The sequence below is a fragment of the Rissa tridactyla genome, chromosome 9 (genome assembly GCF_028500815.1).
Source record: "Rissa tridactyla isolate bRisTri1 chromosome 9, bRisTri1.patW.cur.20221130, whole genome shotgun sequence".
NCBI classification, from domain to species: Eukaryota; Metazoa; Chordata; class Aves; order Charadriiformes; family Laridae; genus Rissa; species Rissa tridactyla.
The window spans coordinates 45,467,917-45,488,846 of NC_071474.1; the positions used below are offsets into that span (position 1 = coordinate 45,467,917).

The 20,930-nt window shown below is 56.7% G+C and overlaps 1 protein-coding gene across 1 annotated transcript in view; it reads right to left on the reverse strand.

The window, feature by feature from the left end:
• Positions 1-20,930, reverse strand: part of EFNB1 (ephrin B1) — a 54,731-nt gene that overhangs the window by 18,827 nt on the left and 14,974 nt on the right. Inside the window, exon 2 of the mRNA XM_054214522.1 lies at positions 4,859-5,136. Coding sequence (XP_054070497.1) covers positions 4,859-5,136 — 278 coding nt within the window. The remainder of the gene's footprint in view (positions 1-4,858; positions 5,137-20,930) is intronic.

A 20,930-nucleotide genomic window follows, 5' to 3' on the forward strand; every position in this document is an offset into this window, starting at 1 on the left:
CAGAAGGCCAAGCAAGGGTCTTGCTTGGGGGGGGTCTTCGTTCTCTCGCACCCCATCAGACACGGAAAGGGCTCCAGGGACCACCACCACCACCATGGCCAAGGCTGAAGAACACGTTACCCGAGGCAGCACCCTGATGGAGTACGGTGGCACCAGCAGCAGGCAGGGCACCGCTGGGCCACATCCAGAGATCCTGCATGGTGGGAAGCGGCGCCGGGAGCTCCTCCTCACGCCGCCCCGCTGCCAGGACATCGGGATTAATGCATCTCTATCTAGGCACCTCATTACCAGAGATAGTAAAACTGGAGCAAGTTCAAAGAGTAGCAGCAAACGCAATTAAGAGCTGGAGTGAATTAGGAGGGGAGGTGGAGAGAGCCGAACCTGCACGGCTGGCTAAGCCGTGGCGGGGCCGGAGCTGCCCACGAGTATTCCAGGAGCGCAGATACCAGGGAGGGGGGAAAGGCGACTTCAGTGGGACACGGACAGCCAAGGAAGCAGAGAAAATCATCAGAAACTGGTAAAAAACAAGGTTGAGGAGAAATGTTGGTATGGTCAGGCTCTCAGGCCTGGGGCAGATGACCCACAGGCATGAAGCAGGAGCCCCACCCCACCTCTAGGCCAGCATCCTCACAAAACAGTCTTCAGTTTTCATCTTCCTATAACCTATTGCTCCTGCTACCCCCAAAAGCAATCGGATGGATTATTTTTAAGCGCTTGGGCACATTCTTCCCTCCCATTTCAGCCATTCGCAAGCAACCAGCTTCTCTACCAGCTCAGCAGGGACCGAGGGAGGAGTAACCGCACAGCTGCTAATGAGCCAGAAGCACCTTCTGCCTTGATGAGGACAGTGTGAATGATCCAAACCTCACCACTGGTCTGGGGAAGGGCGGCAGCACTCGCATCCACACACAGGTCTGCAAGTACCAGCTACCCTGGAGTTCCCATCAACCTTTCTAGCAGCCTGCCATGGCTTCGTGCTTGGCCGAGAACCCCAAAAAAGGACTTTCTTTTGAGGCAAAAAGCAAGAATTCATTCCTGTTGGACCTCACCTTCCTACCTCCCACACAGCCCAGCAGGAGGAACCAGCCGGGAAAGCCACCATTGCACACTTCCCTCTTGTCTGCCCGCAGCGTACGATGGTTTTGCAGGGAGGGGACAGGATGCCGGGGACAGGAGACTCCCACCCAGACACCAAAGGCAAAGCCGCAGGAGACTGAGGACAGAAGAAACCACGGGCTGCCCTGAACTCAAAGTCTGCCACGGAGCAAAACACCCAATTCCCAAATTGCCAGCTTCCCTGCTGTCTCAGAGCCCTGTCCCGGGGATGGTGCCCCACGGCCTGCTGGAGGCCCACATCCTCCAGCGAGCTTGCCTCCAGCGTGAACCAGCAGGCAGGAGCTGCATCATCTTGGTCTTCATGAAAAGGCTTAGGAAGAGGCATCAGCCCCTGGAGAAAAGATGGTTTTAACGAAGCCTGGGGCTGGTGCGGAGGGGCTCGGTGCAAGGCTTCGGAGAGGATGGGGAGAGGTTAACGTTCGCTTTCAAAAGCCTTTTTCATTGCTAAGCCGAGGGCTGGGGCCACGTCCCTCCGTGATAAAAGTGGCCCTAAACAAGGCTTGGCATATCCAAGGCGAGGGCAAGGGGAGGGGGCAGCCCTGAATGGGGAGGGACCCCGGCAAGCCCCCTGGCTCCAGCGGGGAGGTTTTCCAGCCGCCTGGGGAAGGTGGGGGGCAAGCGGCACACGTCCCGCTGCCGCCCCGCTCCCCTCCGCTTCAGCATCACTTCCCCTGGCTTAGGGCCGCCGGCAAATGAAAAGGAAGAAAAAAAAAAACAAAAACAAAAAACCAAAACCTTTTGTGTGTCAAGGCAAAGCTTGGGGAGAGGGGAGGGGAAGGGGGGAAAAAAAAGAAGGAGTAAGAAAAAAAAAAAAGAAAGAAAAAAAAAAAAGACAACACGTGGGTGGTCTGCTCAGGAGACTTTTGACTTTGTTTTTTTGGCTATTTTATTTCTTGGCAGAAAGAGCTCCTGGGGCTGCTCGGCAGAGGGTACGGCCAGATCACAGGAGCATCCTCGGCCCACCCAGGGGCCAAAGTTCAGCTGGCAGCGGCCGCTCGCTCCCAGCGCCGAGGGGGCTCGCATCAAAGCGCGGAGGAGTCAAGAGAAATTAAAGTCAGAAACGGTCCGAGGAGGGCACGGAGGACACCGCCGGCCCCCCCTCGAGGAGAGAAAAGGAGGGGACCCCCACAGAGATGCTGAGCAGCCCGCTCAGCACATCCCTATATAGGCTCCGAGATGCTGTAAGGGGAGACCGGGAAATAAAGGATAAATAGGATAAATAGAGGATAAATAGGCAGTCTCTGGGGAGATCCCCCACTCTGTCCCCGCACTTGGGATTGCGCACTACAAATAGAGAAAAAATTTCTAGATATGGGAGAAGATTCCCATTGCTGGTAGCAGAATCATTAAAAAAAAAAAAAGATTGGGCAGAAATGCAATGAGTTTAACAGCCTCAGCCAAATCTCCGACGGGATCCGCAGCAAACCGGAGCGATGGTGACCCAGGTGTGCTGGCAGCATTGGAGGGGAGCTGGCACCAGCTCAAAGCCGTCGGCCACTTGTGAAAACACCACCGAAAGCTACGGGAGGTTGGTTTAACTCTTAAGCGAGAGCTTTCGTGTGAAACGCAAAGCAGCTCCTTTTAAAACTTGTGCAATTCAGAGCCCAGTAAATCCTTCTTCTGCTTGCCCTGCAATGCCAGGGACCCCCACGTTTCTCCTCCCCAGAGTTTTGTTAGGTTCCTGAGCTCCTTCTGGGGAACGTATTTGTCTTGGGGGGGTGGTATTTGCAGCCCAAAGGTCTCAGGGGACGTAGCAGTAGGGCGCAAGGCAGGACCCCGCTTTCAGCTCTCATTAGCTTGACAACCGTGCCGCTGCTTGAACTTGACCCCCTGAGCATGGAGGAGCCACTGACCAAGTGCTTCAAGATGTTTGCACCACATACAAAAGGCAGACTCACGGCTGTGCATTTAGCACCTTCTCGCACCTTCTCCCCCACTTTTCGTTCGCTGCAGGGAAAGCTTGCGGTTGAATTAAGCCTTGCATCAGCTGAGGGACAGCAGAAGGGCTGACCTTTCAGGGTCCCAGAGCCACCAGGCTGGAGACAACCCTGGTTATTCACAGTAAGGGAGATGGGAGCCTGCGGGGAACCTGTGCCAGGGATTTTGGCATCCCCAGCCCATCCCTGGGGCACCTGGGCTTGCAGCCAGGGTCGTGGGCACCCCTGACGGCTGCAAAGCTGGTGACCCCACCTGTGCCCCGCCAAGTGACATCAGGCAGATGGCCCCAGAACCAGCCAGCAAGGGTGGCAGAGCGATGGCAGCTCTCGGCAGAGACCGGCCCCGCCAAATGGTGACTCAGCCCTGCGCAGCCCTCGGTCTCTGCCGGCACCGCCGCCGTGCCGAGCAGGCCGAGCGGGTTGTTGCGCCAGGTCCTCCCTACTGTCACCCCTCCTACGGCCATGCCGTGCCAGGCACAGGTCACTAGAAACCCCTGCGAGCCCCTTCGTTACGACCCCGTGCTCAGCCAGGCGTTAGGAAGCATTAAGCAAAATTTCCCGCAAAGGACACAAGGGTGGGCTCAGGGCTGACCTGCCGGAGCCCATCCCAGCTGCTTTCCGTGCACTGGGTTTACTTAAATTCTGCAGCAAAACTCCAGGCAGCCCCAGCCTCAGGTAGGGCTCACTGGGGAAATCCAGGCTGGCAGCATCACCACGCTACGGCAGAGCACCTCCTGCCCCCCGCTGCCTGCAACATCTTCGCCACCCCCTCCGAGGGCAAAGATTTCAAGCTAAAAATACATTTGTTTACCGACTAGTAAGCACTAGCTCCCACGGCTCGGCGCTCGCCTCCCACACAGGCGGCTGACCTCTGCGTCGGGGCCACTTGCCGCCGAGCCCGTGGCACACGATGGCGAGGGGAGAGAAGAGCCGTGTGGCCACTGTGCCCTTTGCCGGCTGCTCCGCCGTGGCCACTGTGCCCTTTGCCGGCTGCTCCGCTGTGGGTTTGCACGCGATGTGCCGAGCCAGGCGGAAAAAGCAAGAATGAGGAGAAGCCAAGCAGGAGATGAGCGAGTTGGCAGGAATCGCCGAGCCCAGCGCCGCCAGACCGATGGAGGGATGAGCTCCCCAGAGTCCTCTCTCCATCCACGCCGGAGCCAGCACGGGCAGATTCATCCCTGTGCGATGGCCCTCTGCACACACAGACCACAGGCTCCAAGAAAATTCATCCCTCCTTCCCTCTTGCCCTCTGTAACTCCATTTTATACCAAGAAACAAGAAGAACAGGGCAGTATGCAGAATTTTACAGCCATTTAGACCACAGCACGGACTGGATTCCCGCTGCCGACGCTGCTCTTGGAGGCAGCGCCCAGGGAGGAGGCCGAGCACCTCCTCAGTCCCCGTTCCTCACAATCCCAACTGCCCCACCAGGAGCTCCCCAGGGCAAGCCCTACCAGAAATGCCCTGCAGCACCTCCAGCCTTGGAGTAAGCTGCAAAAAAATACGCTCCAGACACGCGCTGCCCCTCCATTCCAGGGCTGACCCCGGCTGGGGGACATGCTTCTGCTCTCGGCCGCGGACAGGGCAGGGGGCACAAGCCACAGCACAGCAGCCAGACACGGGCCGGTGACCTGCTTGGCCAACGACACATTCCTCCCTCTTCTCCCATCCAGCGGGAAATATTTTCCATACGTGTCAGCTCTTTGCACCAGCCAAGTCGCAAACAAGCGCCTGGCGACACTCTCCAGGCCCCCACGGCCCCCCCTGAGCCAGGGTCGGCGGCGAGGAAGAGGATGGCGACTCACATGTGATGAAGTAATCCTGCTGTCGCTTGAACTCCAGGCCCATGTAGTTGGGGCTGAATTCCTGAAACTTGATGGTGAAGCGGATCTCCTGCTCGGGCCGGTTGCATGTCACCAGCACGTTGGGGTCCATGACAGTGCTGCAGGCATCTGCCTGGTCCTTCTTCACCAGGTACAGCTTGTAGTACTCGTAAGGCTTGGACGGCTCCGCCTTGGGGCAGATAATGTCCAGTTTGTCCCCAATCTCCGGGTAGATGACCAGCCCCTTCCCAGTCATGAACCTGGAAGAGAGGAGGGCGAGAGGTTAGCCACACACTGGAGCGCAGGCAGCGGGGGCCACGCCAGCCTGTCCCACCCCCCGCAGAGGCCCACTTTCACACCATTTATTTTGTGCTTAAACTCTGCCGCTTTCTCTCCACAAGATGTTTTTTGACACCAAAATAAAGGTCTCCTTTTCCTTCACCATCACTGCACGTGCAAGGAGCCAGCGTAGGCTCTCACCAACAAAAACTCGCTTGGTTCAGTCCCGTTCCCCAGCCCTCCTTCCACGACAAGGGTGAGCACCCTTCCCAGACCCAAGCCTGGCACCCAAAACGGAATGGAGTCTTCCCACAAAGAGCTGTGGAGCGGGCAAGCTGGAGACGCCGCGGCTCTGCCCGACGGCCAGGCAAGGAGCTTCCTGCAGGGACAGGCGATAATTAGGTATGGGGAGAAGTCCTGACAATGGGGCACAGGGAGGGATCCCTTCCACGCCCTGGCTCCCCGAGGAATTCCTGTCCTTAAATGGAAGGGAGGGAAGCATCCTGCAGGACAACTTCTACCAAGCCAGGCTCAACGGCGTGCCCAGGAGCGTGGGAGGACCGGATGGAGAGGAGCAAGGAGGGAGGAAAGCTATTTGGGGCTGGAAGGCAGGGCACTCCGAAGGGAAGGAAGGCAATATGCTGATAATTAGCATTCAGATTTCATTATTGTGGAGCAAGACTCTGATTTTTTTTTTTTTCAGCATGAAGTAGAGGATTAGGGCAACAAGGAGGGAAGCAGCAGAACATCTACTTTGATGTAGGCAACGTAACGCGTTCTTGATGGAAGATAAGGTGGGAATGGATGTTCCTGCAAAGTTATCTCTGCTGCAACTCCCTCGTGTAATTTGGGCACGGCAAAAACCGAAGCGTGTGCTCTGGCAGGCTGCACGTCCGCAGCTTTCCCTTCCGCTCCCAGACACGGCCAGTCCCGGCCCCATCCCACCCCAGCAGCTGGACGGGAAGATGGGACACCTTCTCCCCCCCACCAGCTGCACCGGCTGGGACTACAGGCACCATGGAAGGAAGATCAAACACACACAAGACCAACCTGCTCCGTGGCTCTGGCACAAGTCTTAGCAAGAAGCCACGGAGCTGAAACCAGCACCGGAGCAGCCCAGGCTCCAGCCCTCTGGCTGCAGGAGCCCCAGCAGATCCGCACGCCGACCGACCGGGCTTGGAGGAGGCAGGCGGAGCCCGAGCCCACGCACACCCCGATGCCCTTGGCAAGGGCTCCGGAGCTCGGTGCCAGCTGTAGCAGCGGGAGGGACAGCCAGGACAGCCAGACAGACATCAGTAGCACCTCTCCATCAGCTCGCCGGGTCAGAGGGGGCAGCCCCAGCGCCCGCCCAGCCCCAGGGGCGGAGGCAAGGCTCAGGGACAGCGGGTACGGTCCCCTTCACCCACACTGCTCCGAAGTTGGGAGCTGAATTCAGGAGGGTTTTCTGACCCAACCTCCCTGCCCGGCTGCAGCTCTGCCTCCACCACGCCAGCTCCAGCGGTACCCAAAGCATCACCACAGCCGTGGGGCATCAGGCACGGGGGGGACAGTCAGGATCATCCCAACGCCAGCACCACCTTTGCCCGTGCAAGTTTGCAGGGAGCAATTAAGTTTTGTAAAAAACATAACTTCTGGAAGAAGGGTGATGCAGCAGCCCCTGGAAAGAGCAGGAAACTTAAACCCCTGAAGGGCTTGCGCAGGTGGGATGCTGCACCGCGCTGCTGGCACGGCAGAGCCCGGCTCCATCCTCAGCACTGCCGGCAGGTGAGCCGCGCTTTGCCTGCATGCTACCAAGTAGGTCAGCTGGCCCCCGGCCAGCACGCCGCTTCCAGAGCCTTGGGAGCGATAAAGGCTTCCCCCACCCACGGCCGGAGCCCTGACGCAATCCCGGGAGATGCAGAAGAGCCCCCGCCGCTCCCTCCCCGCCCCGCGCCGGGCCGCAGACATGCCGCGCAAGTGAACACTTGCACGCTCGCTCACGGGTTCCCACCCCGAGAGGCAGCTGGATCCCACACTCGTTTCTCCACGGCGGGGCTGAGTCAGAGGCTTTCTGGCACAGGACTCCCAAGTGACTCAAATTCCCTCCTCCGGCCCCTGCCAGCTCCCTCCTGCCCAGTAGATGCCAAACAGGAAGCCACAAACAAGTCAAGCAGATGTCTTGCAACGCCGGAGCAGGAGGAGAAGGCTCCTATCCATCCCCCATCTCCATACCAGGAGGAACTATCACACCTCCTTGGCCAAAGCCTTGGCCAACACCTGCAAACCGACCGGTCCACGCGACACCAGCCTGCGCTGACGGCACGGCTGTCTGGGATCAGGTCAAGCTGATTTTTAAGCAGGGGAGAGGCCATAAAGCAATCAAGGGAGCTGAGAACATCCCGGCACCACATCCTGCTGGCACTCCTTCATCCCAGAAAATCTAGAAAGAAGGCCTATGTTTGTTTTATTAGTTTTAAGGATAAAATTACGAGCTGTATTTCTTCTCTGAACGCTCAGTCTCAGCTTCAGAAGCGCACAGCTTCTGCCTGGAAATCAGCCCAGGAACATTTTCCAAATCTCCTACAGGAACGTCAAGCAAGACAGAGCTACCAGCCAAAGCAGGCTGCCCGTCACCGCATGCAGCGGCAGCGCCGCGCGGGGCTTTTGGGGGTGCTCCCTCCCACCGCTGCTCCCTGCCAGCCGCATTCCTGCCCGCACACACACGTTTTACCCTTTGTCCTCCAATTTCCCTGATTTTTTCTCCTCCATTTCCTCCTTAGTGTCCTCCCTCTCTTCTCTAAAAGCAGGGCTGTTTCCCAGCCGAGAGGCTGGGCAGCACGAGCGGTGATGTGAAATCCCTGAAGTGTAACACCTCGCTCTTTGAGCTCTTAACCATACATAGGGAGTTTTTTCCCCAAAAACATGTTGTTTTGTGGCAAGCAACGGTTTGTGACGGCTGTCCTAGGGAAGACAGACAACGCTTCCCACCGTGCAAGAGGCCAGTTCTCCAGGAAATTCTCCTTTAAGATATACAACGTGAAAAGCAACATTTGTCTCAAGAACAGCAGAGAAAAAAGTGTCCAAAAATTGTCAAAAGCCACCTGTACGCAGTATTACAGCAAAGAGTATGAGAAATTTTACTTCAGAAGGACCAGTGAAGGCAAGAAAGAATTACACTCATGACTTGTCTTAACAAGGACACATCTTCAAATTTAACTTAAGTGGAAAGAATGAACAGATCTTTTAAGTTAATAGGGAAATTCATCATGCCCTCGGAGCACATGCAGTAATTTGGGGGGGGGGGCGGGAATCTGCTGTATCGTCCATACATGACAGTTTGATTTCCCTGTTTTAAGGAGAGGAGGGAAAAAAAGAAAAATCAAAATTCAACTCAACCTTCATGCTGAAACTAAGATCGACGCCTGCATGATGACACGCTCTGGGACGCAGCCCCAGACACAGTCGCTTTTAGACACCTTGAATTTGGGTCCAGCGCAGCAGCAAGACACCGAGAGGGAAGACGGCTGCTCTCGAAGCCATAACCTCCCGAAACCCCTGTTTCTGACCCCTCTCCTGGGTCACAAACAGACGCCTGCCCAGGATCTGTCACAGCTCAGCACGCTCCTTGCAATGGCAGGGACAGGCACCCACCACCAGTGTCCCACCAGTGAGTGCCCAGCGCTTTCGGGGCTAATCCTGCATGGCACGTGCTGGAGCCCTGCTGCGGAAGGCCATGAGCAGGCACCTGGCACCCCAAAACCAGCACCCCAACCACCCACAGCACCCGGGGGGGTCCCCCATGCACTCACCCTCCAACCACCCTCCTCTACCTCTCCCTCCACCTGGGAGGAGGATGGGGGCTCTGGCTTTATTTATTTAGCATTGGTACTACCACCAGTCAGCAGCTCACAGATAACATCTCAGCATCCTTCCTCCTGGTGTCAAAGGTGGTGGGAAAGACTAACTACAGCCATTAAAGTTTAAAAAAAAAAAATAAATTCTTTTGCGGGTGCTACGAACAGCACACAGCTGAGCAGAGTGTGCCAGGCAGGGGGTGCTGGCCTCCACGCTGGCTACCACCAGCTTCATCACTTAAAGCCCATCAAAGTGATTTTTGGGTGGCACCTGCGGCCACCCACCTGCAGAGCCGTGCCAGCAGCCAAGGAGCATCCCGGCCAGGCGTTCCTGGTCCGTGGCCCCCAGCTCCCGGGCCCCCCGGCCCTCAGCTCCCGGCCCCGCAGGTTCCTTGGGAGCGATCAGGTGGCAGCGTCCAATTTCCTCATTGTTTCGGGAGGTGTTTTCTGATGGGAAAGGTGAAAAGGGTATTTGTGAGCCTTGTAAACCGATTCCTCCGAGTTGGGTAAACAAGGGGAGCTCTGTTGGCAGCGGGATGCCGGGATGCCGGAGCAGAGAGATGGGATTAAAGAGCAGCCTCTCCCCGGCCCCAAGCTGGGGGGCCCCGGGCAGGGACCCCCAATCCCCTGCAGACCAGGCACCCCCCCCGTCTCACCAGCACGGAGGGCTAGTCCCCACTCAGGGCTCCAAAAAGCTCCAGTGGGACTTGATGGAGTGACCTAAGGGCTATAAGTGGGACCTGCTGGAAGGGCCATGGGTTTGGCCAGTGACTGGTGTCAGAGGCAGCCGTCCAGGCATCACAGAGGCAATTTGCTGGGAGAGGAAGAGGAATGGGGTGATAAGAGATGATAATCCCCTGAAATATGCAGTGGGGCTGCCTGGGGACCAGGGATGGATCGCAGCCCTCGCATCCCCAGGCCGTGCCCAGGCAGGAGCTGAAGCCACACAGCGGCACCGGCGTGGTCCCGGGTGGGCACAGACCAGCCCCACGGTGCCAGCTGCCTCCCGCCCTTTGGTTCAACCCCGGGCACAGACTCGCCCAATGGCTCCGCACACCGAGGATGATCGGGAACCCTGGTGCAACCACAGGCACGGAATGCTGGCCTTCCACTGGCAGCCGAGAAGCTCACAGCTTGGCTTCAAGGAGGAGCAGCCACCTAAGAGGCCGGTGAGGCTTCCTGCAAGCCTCCTGCCAGATCACAAGCCCATGGCTTCCCAGGCTGGCCCGTGGAACACCAGCCGTACCAAAAGCTCCGGCAGCACCGGGGCTCTTGCAACCAGCAGACCTCAACTGGCATCACACAGGGATGACCTGCTCCGTCCCACTGCTCCTCGAGGCTCAACAAGCCCAGAACATGGAGTGAGAGGGAAAACCATGCAAGTCTGGCCAGAGCAAGCTCAGGACTGGTGTTGGGTATGATACCTCCCCTCCTCCACACACACACACACTGACATGCAGGATCCTCTTCTTCTCCGCGTGGGCATGCACAGGCTAGCAGACTGTGTCACGGTTAAAGACGGACGAGCTAACATGTTCACAGCAATAACTGCAAACACAACTGTCCTGTAGATAAGGTATCCGGCACCTTCACAAACATGTTAGCAGTCCTTCATCTCTTCCTTAGGGAGAACATGACCAGTAAACTGCTTGAAAATACAGTTTTTTAGAAGAATGGGTTGATACACTTTCCACCAACCTCTCTCCCCCTGCGCCCAGGCACTCATCGAACAACAGGAACTCCAAAATCTTTGGGGCAGCATCACCCCTCTCCATTTCCAAGAAACACGATGCACCTCATCTTGTATTTCAGGCTTTGCAGAAAACAGAACAACATTTAACAACAATCTCCTCCTTGGAGAAGATGCTCTAAAGCATTAATGCTGACATACATACAAGATGACATATGCTGAATGCTGTTTTCTTCAAAGAAATCCAAAAATAACTGGATCTTACAAGGAGGACATCTACTTCTGGCAGTGAAGGCTGCTGATGCCCGGCAGAGCGAGGCACTGCGAGAGGAGGGCAACAATAACTGAGGTACATACGGCATTTTCTAGCATGCAGGAGCTGTGGGTTTTCCTGGTGTGTGGGCAGCTGAAGAACATGTTGGCACCGCTCTCCATGCCAACGCAGCAGATGGGTCCTCCCAGCAGGGCCACAGCTCCCACGAGCCACCGCAGCTCACACCAGCTGGGAACCATCACAGAAAAGGGACAGGAAACAGCTCCGCAAGCTAAAAAGATCCCGTAAAACAAGCCAGAACTCTATGTACAAACTGGGTGTGTTCTCCTGGAAAACACTCTGAAACCTGCAAGAGCTTTGCTGATGCCCAACTGCATGGAAAATTAAACACCTGCCTCTGCCTCATTCTTACTCGCTTTTCTGGGACACAGCACCAGCGTTTCACAGCAGCTGCCCAGGCACAGGGGACTCTTCTGCCCAGGAGACTCGGCTACCAGCTAGAAGAAATCAGTCCTGTCCCCGGAGGAGTCCTCCAGACCCCTCAACAACACACAGCCAGGTCACACTCCAGCCACCAGATGGTCCCTCCAGAGCTCATGCTCCGGCCATCGCTCCAGAGCTCCTCTGGTGACGACCAGCCACCTCTGCGTTTGCCAAAACCTGTACTTTCACCAAGCAAGAGACATCAAGGGGTTGGTAGCAAATACTGGGACCGTCACAGCTGTACCTTCACAGCACCACTGCCGTGGCTGAAGTCAAACAGCATCATGACAGCAAACCACAGATGGACAACCACATGGTCCCCTCTGAGCTTGAACCGAGAACATCAGAGATCCCGTTTCTTGGAGATGAGGCAGGTTTTCCTGGCAATACTCCAGGCAGGGCTGGGCTGCCCACAGACACTGGCACATCACCACAGCCCACCAGCCAACTCACTTCACCTCTCGAGAGCCGAGGACAATTAAAACACAGGAATTACATACTTAACCGAACGGCCATCTCATCCCACTACACCATCCCAGTACACCTGCAGCATCCACGGCCCTTTCCAGGAGCAGTGATGGCACCCGGAGGCACCAGACCCTTTCTCCTTTTTGACTCCCTTTAAATTCTTGCGAACAAAGACATCCCGCGGAAGGAAGTTAATTAAAACTTAAATAAAAAGTTTCCCCGCTCCTCTCTGCCTCCCATCTGTATCTGTCGCCTTCTCGCTTCTTCAGTCAAGTTCTTCGTCACTGCGAGAAAGGGTAAATAGGAGCACGCGGATCCCCACACTTTTATATCCTGCTTCTTTTATGTGCTCTTCTATTATTAGTCTCCTTTAAAAAGGGCCTTCGATCTTTTCCCCCCCCCCCCGCTAATCTATGTATAATTATTCTCACTGTCCTTCTGCAGACCTCTTCTATTTCTGCTGCATCCTCTTGGAGCCGAGGTGGTCAGCACAGAACCCAGCAACTTCAGGTAACTCTTTCTGAGAACAGCCTCGTATCTCCTTCACTCCTTTGGCCTCCGCCGCTCAGAGACATATTTTTCAATTATTCACAACGGCACCTTCCAGTCTCCCCAGCTTCCATCCCCGGGCAAGGGGAACCGCCTCTGCCGAGCCCCCACGGGGCCGTCCCATCCCGTCCCCCTCCCCGACGCGCTCTAAGGCTCTTTTTCCCCATCTCGGGTTTAATGAGGCCCATTCAACCCTCCCAAAGACAAAAGGCCCTTCTCGTTTCCAAACGGATTTACACGACGCATCAGTGAGGCATAAACGGGTCGCCATGGCAACCCGCACCCCGACCTCCCCCCGCACGGGGATGCCATTTTCTAACTCCACTGCTCCCCAAAACCCCCCCTGTTGCTTTACTACCAGCTGTAAGGCTCGGCGCAGGCTGGTAAAAACACCCACCCCACCCAAAAGTGACCCCTCCCGGCTGGCAGGCATGCCATTTTTCGAGATGAAGTTAAAAGATGCTCCAGCCAGCGCCCCCCCGGCGCAGGCACCCCAACCAGCTCTGCACCGTGACCGACTCCAGGTCACGGTCGAACCGGGGTTCAAATTAAGCAGAAGGCCAGGAAACACCAGGTGCGGGGGAAAAATGAAACCGAAATACCCCTCTCTGCTCAGAAAGAGTTATGATGCTCAAGACGACGCAGGCAAGTCCGTGGTCAAGCCCCAGCCCCGACTCGACTACCCACAGGGAAGCCGGTGGCTTTGGCGATGCCAGGAGGCCACTCCAACGCTTCACACGTTAGCAACCATAAGCCCCATGTTCAAAGCCTCATACTGTCACTCTCCTACACCAGCTTCAACCACTGAAGGCTGAGCGAGCATCTTGCTTACGCCACGCAGAGCTGCCCACCCCGGCTGGGAAGCAGGAGAGATCCCATCACGGCGCTCAGAGCTTGGTTCAGAAGTTGCACCATCGCTCCTGTAACTCTGAAGACCAAGCCCTTACAAAATGTAAAGGGGGTGGCCCAGTTGTACACGATTAGCAAACAGAGAAAGACCACAGAGGGCCTATTTTACCATGAAAACACACGCAACCACAGTGTCTTTCCACCATGGGAAGCCAGGAGCAGGACACAGGTTCTCACTGCAAACCTGCAGCTTGGAGAAGGGTCTGGTCTCTCCTCCTGCAGCACAGATCCCTCTCCTAGGGGAGATGGAATCCTGAGCAACACCAGGCAAGGGCTGACTCAAAACTTCACCTGCTACCACTGCCCACAGCACGTATCCACTCGTGGAGGTGCTCTTCAGCCAAAAAAAGCCACCCACCGGGCAGCAAGGAAGCCCCTCCATACAGATTCTGCTTTTACTGTCCCCGCACCAGATGCCACGGCAGGGGAAGCCCAGAGGAAGGACAATTAGCAGAGGTCACCAGGCAAAAAAGACGATCCCCACAGGTCTGCTCTGCCCTCTGTGCCGGCTTGTCTGCCGCCGAGCTCAGGAGGCTGCTCTGCTCCCAAGCGCCTTTGGACCAGGCGGTCCCAGCAGCGGTGACACCACGGTTATCACCAGCAGAAGAAACCGAGCAGAAGAGGGCTCCAACCATCGAGGATGCTGCAGAAAACGGGTCAGCAGCCAGACTTCAGGCTTCAGGAAAGCAGGCAGAGGTGCCGTGGGGTGCCGGCCACACCTTGGTGCCCACGGCCGGTGGCTGCCACCGCAGCCGGCGATGTCCCCAGCCCCACGGCCGCCGGCAGCCAGGGCTGGCCCCGGTGACTCAGAGCCCTCCTGTGCCGCGGCAGGGCTGCAGGAAGGGCTTTCTCCGGGTAATTAGAGCGTGGCTGCCGACCACCCCAATGCCCTGAGGAGGAGGAAGAGGAAGGCTCACAGCCCTCGCAGGAGCCAGGCGCTGATGCGAGCAGCCACATTACTGCCCCATCTTCCCCACCTCCGCGCAGCACTCCGTGCGTTCAGATGTTGCGCCCAAACCATGCAAACGAATTACGTGAATCCAAACCATGCGAGTGGGGGGAGCGAAAAAATAAAAAAAGAGCTGGTAATTGAGGGAGTTTGGAGGAGATTTAATTGGGGCCTGAGCACTGGCGCAGGCTGCTGCTGCCACCTGCAGCGCTCTCGGCAGCCAGTGGCGTGCGGCTCCGGGGACCCCGGGGCTCCTGCCAGTGCCGACCCGGGGTTCAGATGCCATTTGGGCAAAATAAGGAGCATTGGGGGTCTCCCCACGCTCCCCCACACCCCTGCAAACTCATTATTTTTCAGCACAATAAGCAGCTCAGCCAGTGATGGAATCCAGGGCTTGGCCAAAAAATAAAGGGGGGGAAAAAAAAAAAAGAGCCATATTTTCTCCCTCAAGTAATATCGTCCTGCACCTCCCCTTGGAGAAATAAAGACGAGCCGAGTTATCTAATTAATGCTGTCAAGAAGCGGGGAGGCCGGGGGCCGGGGGGGGTTGCCGGTGGCCCACAAAGGCGGCGTGGGGAGCGGTCTCCCCGCCGCCGCCGCCGGCATCTCCCGTCAATGGGGCCCCACGCTGGGAGTGAGGTAAGAGGGGATTCAAAGGGGGGTTTGTCAGGGGTTTTGTTTTTGAAAACGGGGGAGGGGAAGGGGACAGGGCTTGACAAGAGCTGACAGACAACTGAACAAAACCATAAGGGCCATGAATGGCAACACGGCGCTTTAATTGGCGTAGGAATGGAGAGAGAAGTGAGACAATGAGGCGCGGGCAGCGGCGGCGGGGGCAGCGAGCGCTCACCTTCTGCCTGCCCGCACCCCGGCTCCCCCACCCCGGCTGTCCCCTCCAGAGGTTGGCAGCTGGATGCCGCAGCCGTGATCACCATCCCCAAAAAAACCCACCCCAAAGAAACGGGAAAGCCGTAAGGAGCCCAGCACCCCAGCAGGCATTGCAAAAGCCAGATGGCACCAGATGCGACACGAACCCAAACCCTGAGCACGGGATGCCACAGATATTAAACGATCCGACGGAAGCAGATCAGGTTCCCCGTTTGGCTCCGAGTGTTTTACGGCTTTGCTTCGGTTTGGATGCCCGTGCCCTGGCTGCAGCCCCGCTCATCCGGAGGACGGGGGGCCAGGGAGGGGAGAGAGGGAGAGGCAGGTTAAAAGGGAACAAGGTTGGATCAGCGGGGTTCCCACTCCTTCCCTGACCCCTCTGAAGTAAGACGGAGGAGATTTCATCTCCCGGTTCCAAAGCAAAGAATTACTTTGGCAGGGGACATGGCGGCGGCTGGGCGCCCACTTGGAAAGGAAAGCGGCAGCGGCAGGAATATGCCCAAGGAACCCAAGAGCAAGACCTCCCCGCCAAGCCCCGCTAGTTGTCATGCAGATTAATCCCCAGCCGGGATAGAAAGGAGGCAAACTGCAGCTCTCCACAATGCGGGGCTGGGGGGCGCAGGGGAAGGCGGGGGGAATGGGCTCAGCCCACCAGACCTGACACCAACCCTGGCGTTTTCCGTAGACGTCCCCCCCCTTCCTACTTCTCACTTTTCCAACTTGGTTGGAAAAACGAAGAACCGAACGCAAACAGCCAAGAGATGAAGTTACAGCCCTGTGGTTAGTCCTTGGGAGAGAGGAAGCCCCTTCCCTCCGTGCGCCCCATCCCTGCACCCCAGGACCTGACAGCCTGGCTAACCCTGCGCCCCACAAACCCTGTTTGCAGCTGGGAGCCCCAAAACCAGCCACCTCCCCATGGGACCGCGGCTGGGTGTGCTTCCGCACCCTGGCCCGGCCAACACCGAGTGCTGCAAGTTGCTGCTGCTCCATCCCCAGGGATACAGGAGGGATCCCCAAACCCCTTGGCTCCCCAGTTCCCCACTGCACTGGCCATACAGTCGCCTCCAAAGCAAGGGCGAGGGGCAACCAACCTCACCCATTTTTCTGAGGGCTTCCACAAAAATAAAGCCCACGTGTGCAGGGAACAGCTTCAGCCAGGTCCCTGGGAAGCCCTTTCCCCTGGCACCCAGGATCCCCCCATGGCATGCCAGGGTCGGCACCTCCATCCCCGGAGATCCCACCGAGGGCTGGATGACAGCCCCCGTGCACCGACCCCGCTAGCGAGCAGGTCCCCGGGAGGGCTGGGGCTCAGGCTCGCCCTGGGGAAACGATGCTGCGGTTTGAAGCATTAATCCCAACATTAGGAGCTGGGCAGGGAGAGAAGCGAACCCTGTGGATGGTTACCCACAGCCCGGCTGCGGGATGCCCTGCCCTGTACCAACAGGTCTCCCGGGTTTGGCCAGCCCCTGTGTCCCCAGGGAGCAGCGTCACCCCTCGCCACGCCGCCCTGACTCACTGCCGGGCCCTTTGATCTCCCGGCTCCCAGATGTGGCCAAACGAGTTCTGTCATTCCAGCTCAGTCTGGAAGTGCCATCATCTTCCCAGGCAGCTGCAAATCACCATCCCTCAGCCCTCGTGTCATTACCGGGAACTCGCTTGACAGCAGCCCGCCTTCTAACTTAAGACCTTCTTAACCACCCCATTATAACGAAGCGCATGCGTACAACCACCCCAACGGCTGTCCACTACAGCCGCGCAGTACCTGCCCCCGTAACCAGGTCACACAGGACTCCTCACCCCTGAGTCAGCCCTACCATCGCCACGCCGCTCCTGGCAGTACAGGACCTTCAGCCCCACACCAGGAGGGTGGACGGGTCTGGTTTAGGTCTAGGAGAAAAAGCTAAAGATGAGTCATAAAACCTCAAAAGATCATTTCTCCCTCCCCCCTTTTCCTCCTGCACACAAACTGTGAGTGATCACCAAAGCCTGGTGAGCAAGCTCCGCCAGAAAGCGTGAATCCAGCCTCTGCCTCAGATCGTGCTCCTGGAAGTCACCCAACGGAGAAGAAAACTGTTCCTTTTTCACCAAAATCTCTTCCTTGTGCTGCCCACATTCTTCCCTCTTTACCGAGAGATCCCCATTCAGGCGCAAAAGTCCCAATTTTCTACGTATCTACAGCAAGGAGAAAGACCCTCCTGAAGGCTTCACCACTGGACGGGGCTGGGCCCCCCCATACCCCCCCCGCCTGCCTCTGCACTGCTCCCAGTTTACCCAGTTCAGGGCTGGTCAGCACAGTGGGAGCTGAGAGACGGGCTGGGAGAGGGGCCAACACAACACAAGAGTGTCAGGTTTAAACCTCTCCTCCTGCCGAAAGAGATCTGGCTCGTACTTGCTTTTATTTTTAGGCCAGATACATGTACGGCTGAACTTTAATAAAATGTACAACCTCCTGGTGGGAACAGGAGAAGGAGAGGAACCAGAAAGCCCAGCGCTGTCTCGGGTGTCACGGATGCTGCCAGACACGGAGATCTCGGGACTGGTGCTCCTCTCCGGCCCCTTCTCCAGGGACGTCCCCAGACGCTGTCGGGACACACGGCCCCTGCTCCTAGGCGGGAGCTTTAACAAGGCGCTAAGGAAAGCTCGGGATTTAAACCTAAAAATAAACCAGCCCTCGGGTCTGGGGAGGAGAAGGAGGAGGAGAGGGATGGCAGAGCACCCAGCCTGCCGCCCGGCTCCACCGCCAGCCCAATGTGCAGCAGTTTCCAATTGCCCGCGGACGGGGAGCATTCACAATCCTTCCCCCCCCGCCCCCCCCCGAGACCAAAACCTCCGACTTGCCACCCACGCGCATGGAAGAAAGCTGACGAGATGCCACAGGAGAGACCAAAGTCTCCCCCCAACCACTTCCTCCCCCCCTTCCCCGCCCCAGGCTTTGCTGCCAGATGCGATTCCCCAGAGCCTTGCCCCAAAATCCCGCTAGCTCAGGCATTCCCGGCTGCGGTCCTCGCCCCACCACACGCTGTGCCACCGGGCTGGGGACACATCGATGCCACCATGCCGGGAGCCAGAAAGAGACCATGCTGCCAACCTTTTTATTGCAACGGGGAGTTTATAGCAAAGCGCCCACCACACGCGGGGGGATGCTGCCGGCACACTCCGGGCACGCTGCTGACACCCCACCGTCCCCCCACACGCTAGGCAGAGCCGGGGGGCGCAGTTTCGGGGTGCTGCGACGATGCAGGCTGCCGGCAGATGTTTGGGGAGGGTTGCAGCCTGGGTGGCACATCGGTCACTTCAATCCCCCTCCCCAAGGCAGAGCACAAGCACCGGAGCCGCGGAAGCAAACGGAGCTCCAACACCCCCTCCTTGCGCGCAAGCGGGCTGTGAGGGTCCCAGGGCACCCGCCGGGAAAGCGGGTTTGATTTATTTACCGTGCCGTAAAAAAAAAAATCCCAAGCGAGCACCGGTGCTGCTGCAGAACCCCCCCAGTCCTGCCCTGCAGCCGCCGGGCCCCCGGCAGGACTTGTCCCCCCCCTCCTCCACGCAAACCCCACAACTTGCCCTCGCTCACCAGACCCCAAACCGCCTCCCCAGCTCCCCCTTCCCTCTCTGCCTCCCTCGCCCAGCTCACGAAAGGCCCTTCCGAAGGGCTCCAGCCTCCAATCGTCCTGCTTTACTCCGACGAGCTAAACGCATTTTAGTCTTGCTTTGCATTTAAGGTGCTCTTTTTTTTTTTTTTTAACTTATTAAGGAGAAAGTTCAAAACGTTTGCAGTGACTGCGACGCACTAATTTGGAACTTACTGCGGTGTCGACATTGCATTAAGTATTTCTGTCAACCGTGAGGACACACCATGTCTATGTAAGAAATTACACTAGCAATTATAGCTAAAGAGGCATGTAAAATTAAAAAAAAAAAAATTTTAATGTATTCAGAAATGATAACTGACATTCTTATTAGGATTAATCTAATTTTAGTAGAGTCATTTATATCCTGCCTCTGGATAAAAAATGAATTTCAATTTTAAAACCTGGATAAAAACTGGCATTTAAAAAAAGTACTTTTAGAAGTCACCCTGCATGATTAAGCGTGATGATAATATGAGAAAGCTTAACAAAAAGCTTTGCCATAAAAGAAGATATTTGTTAAACAAAACGGAAACAGAGATATTTATCAAGCCGAGCAGACTATTTTAGGCTAACTTGGCAGCCGGCACCATCGGGTGTTGCTGATGGTCGCAGGTTAGCGGAGAGCAAAAGGGCCACGGGAGACAATGGGGATGGGCCGATAGGATGCTCAGGGACGGAGCAGAGTTTTGCCTCTGGATTCCGGAAGCTTGGGATGTGTCCTGCACCCATAAGCAGGGAAACACCAGGCATCAGTGAGAGCCGTACTGTGCACCCATGGCCTGGACAGTCCCCATCGGCCAGCGAACAACTGCAAAGCACAGAAGTGATTCAAAGACTGGAAAAAAAAAAAAAGCGGGGAAAAAAAGAAGTTGGGTTGGTTTAGCTTATCCGAAAAGTGGAGAAAAAAAAAAAAAAAAAGCGGAGATTTAACAGCAAGGTCCTTCGCAAGGAGAAGCTGCGGGGCACTGGGGTTTGCTTTGAGAGCGAGCAGAGCCGCGGGCAGGCTGGGGCTGCTGCCGGAGCGGCGGCAGAGGGAGGGCAGCTCAGCAGCGCCCACGCCACCCAGGGAGAGCGCAGGCTCCTCTGCGGCTCTGGCATTGATTAGTTGTCTCGTAGAAAAATGCGTGGTTGGCCTCGTGCGCCGGTCTCAGTACTGTTGTAACTCGATGGAGATTGATAGTTTGAGTGATAAAGGTCCTGGCAGTCTCCATTTCCCAGAAGCGGCGAGGAGGAGTGGGACAGCCTCCCCACCCAGTGCCAGGCCAGCGATGGAGACCAGGGTGGACACAAGGAGCCCCTTTTCTCCCCTCCCTGACCGACCCCAGGAGGACGCCTTTCCACAACTTGTGTTTCCTGTCACGTACATCTTGCACAACAACAAAATAAACCCCAAAAGCACGTAACATTCACAGGACCCAGGTACCCCAGGGCGACAAACCAGCTGAGATGCCTCCTCCAGGCATGTTGCTCCATGTCCCCCCGTGTCCACCTCCTCCACGGCAGCGGTGCTGCCATGGCCGTGCCCACGAACATCACACGCCGTGGTACACCAAGTAGAAGATGCTCAGCATACCCAGGGTGGGGAGGACAGGGAGGCAGGAGAGCACACAGGGATGGGACACGACCAGGCACCCGCTCCTGGATGGGATGAGAGACACGGCACCCGGTACCGACCGGGGCTGGACCCCCCTCCTCCTCTTACCCGCAGCCCCCCACTTAGAAAGGCATTAAGCATGTAGGCAAGATACAAAATGATTTAAGAATATGTGGAAGGAGTCAAATGCCAAAGAGGGGGGAAAAAAAAAAAAAAGAGTCCCGGGATGATTATTTTATTTTCTACTGACAGTTTCAGCCACAATGGCCAATAAATCCCGATTACGGATTTTAAAAATGCTTCCTGCAGACACTTGGACCATCAAGGCAATTCTGGGCTCCCATAACTCCTGGTTTATGATGGTCATACATGTCAGCTCTTCACAGAGCCCAGCATTTCAATAAAGATGACCATAAACCTAGATTAGAGATTAAAGGACTGATTCAGAAGTTTGTCAGAGGAAGAAACAAGTTTCCCCTGTAATTGCCTTGCCATTTTTACCGACTAACACT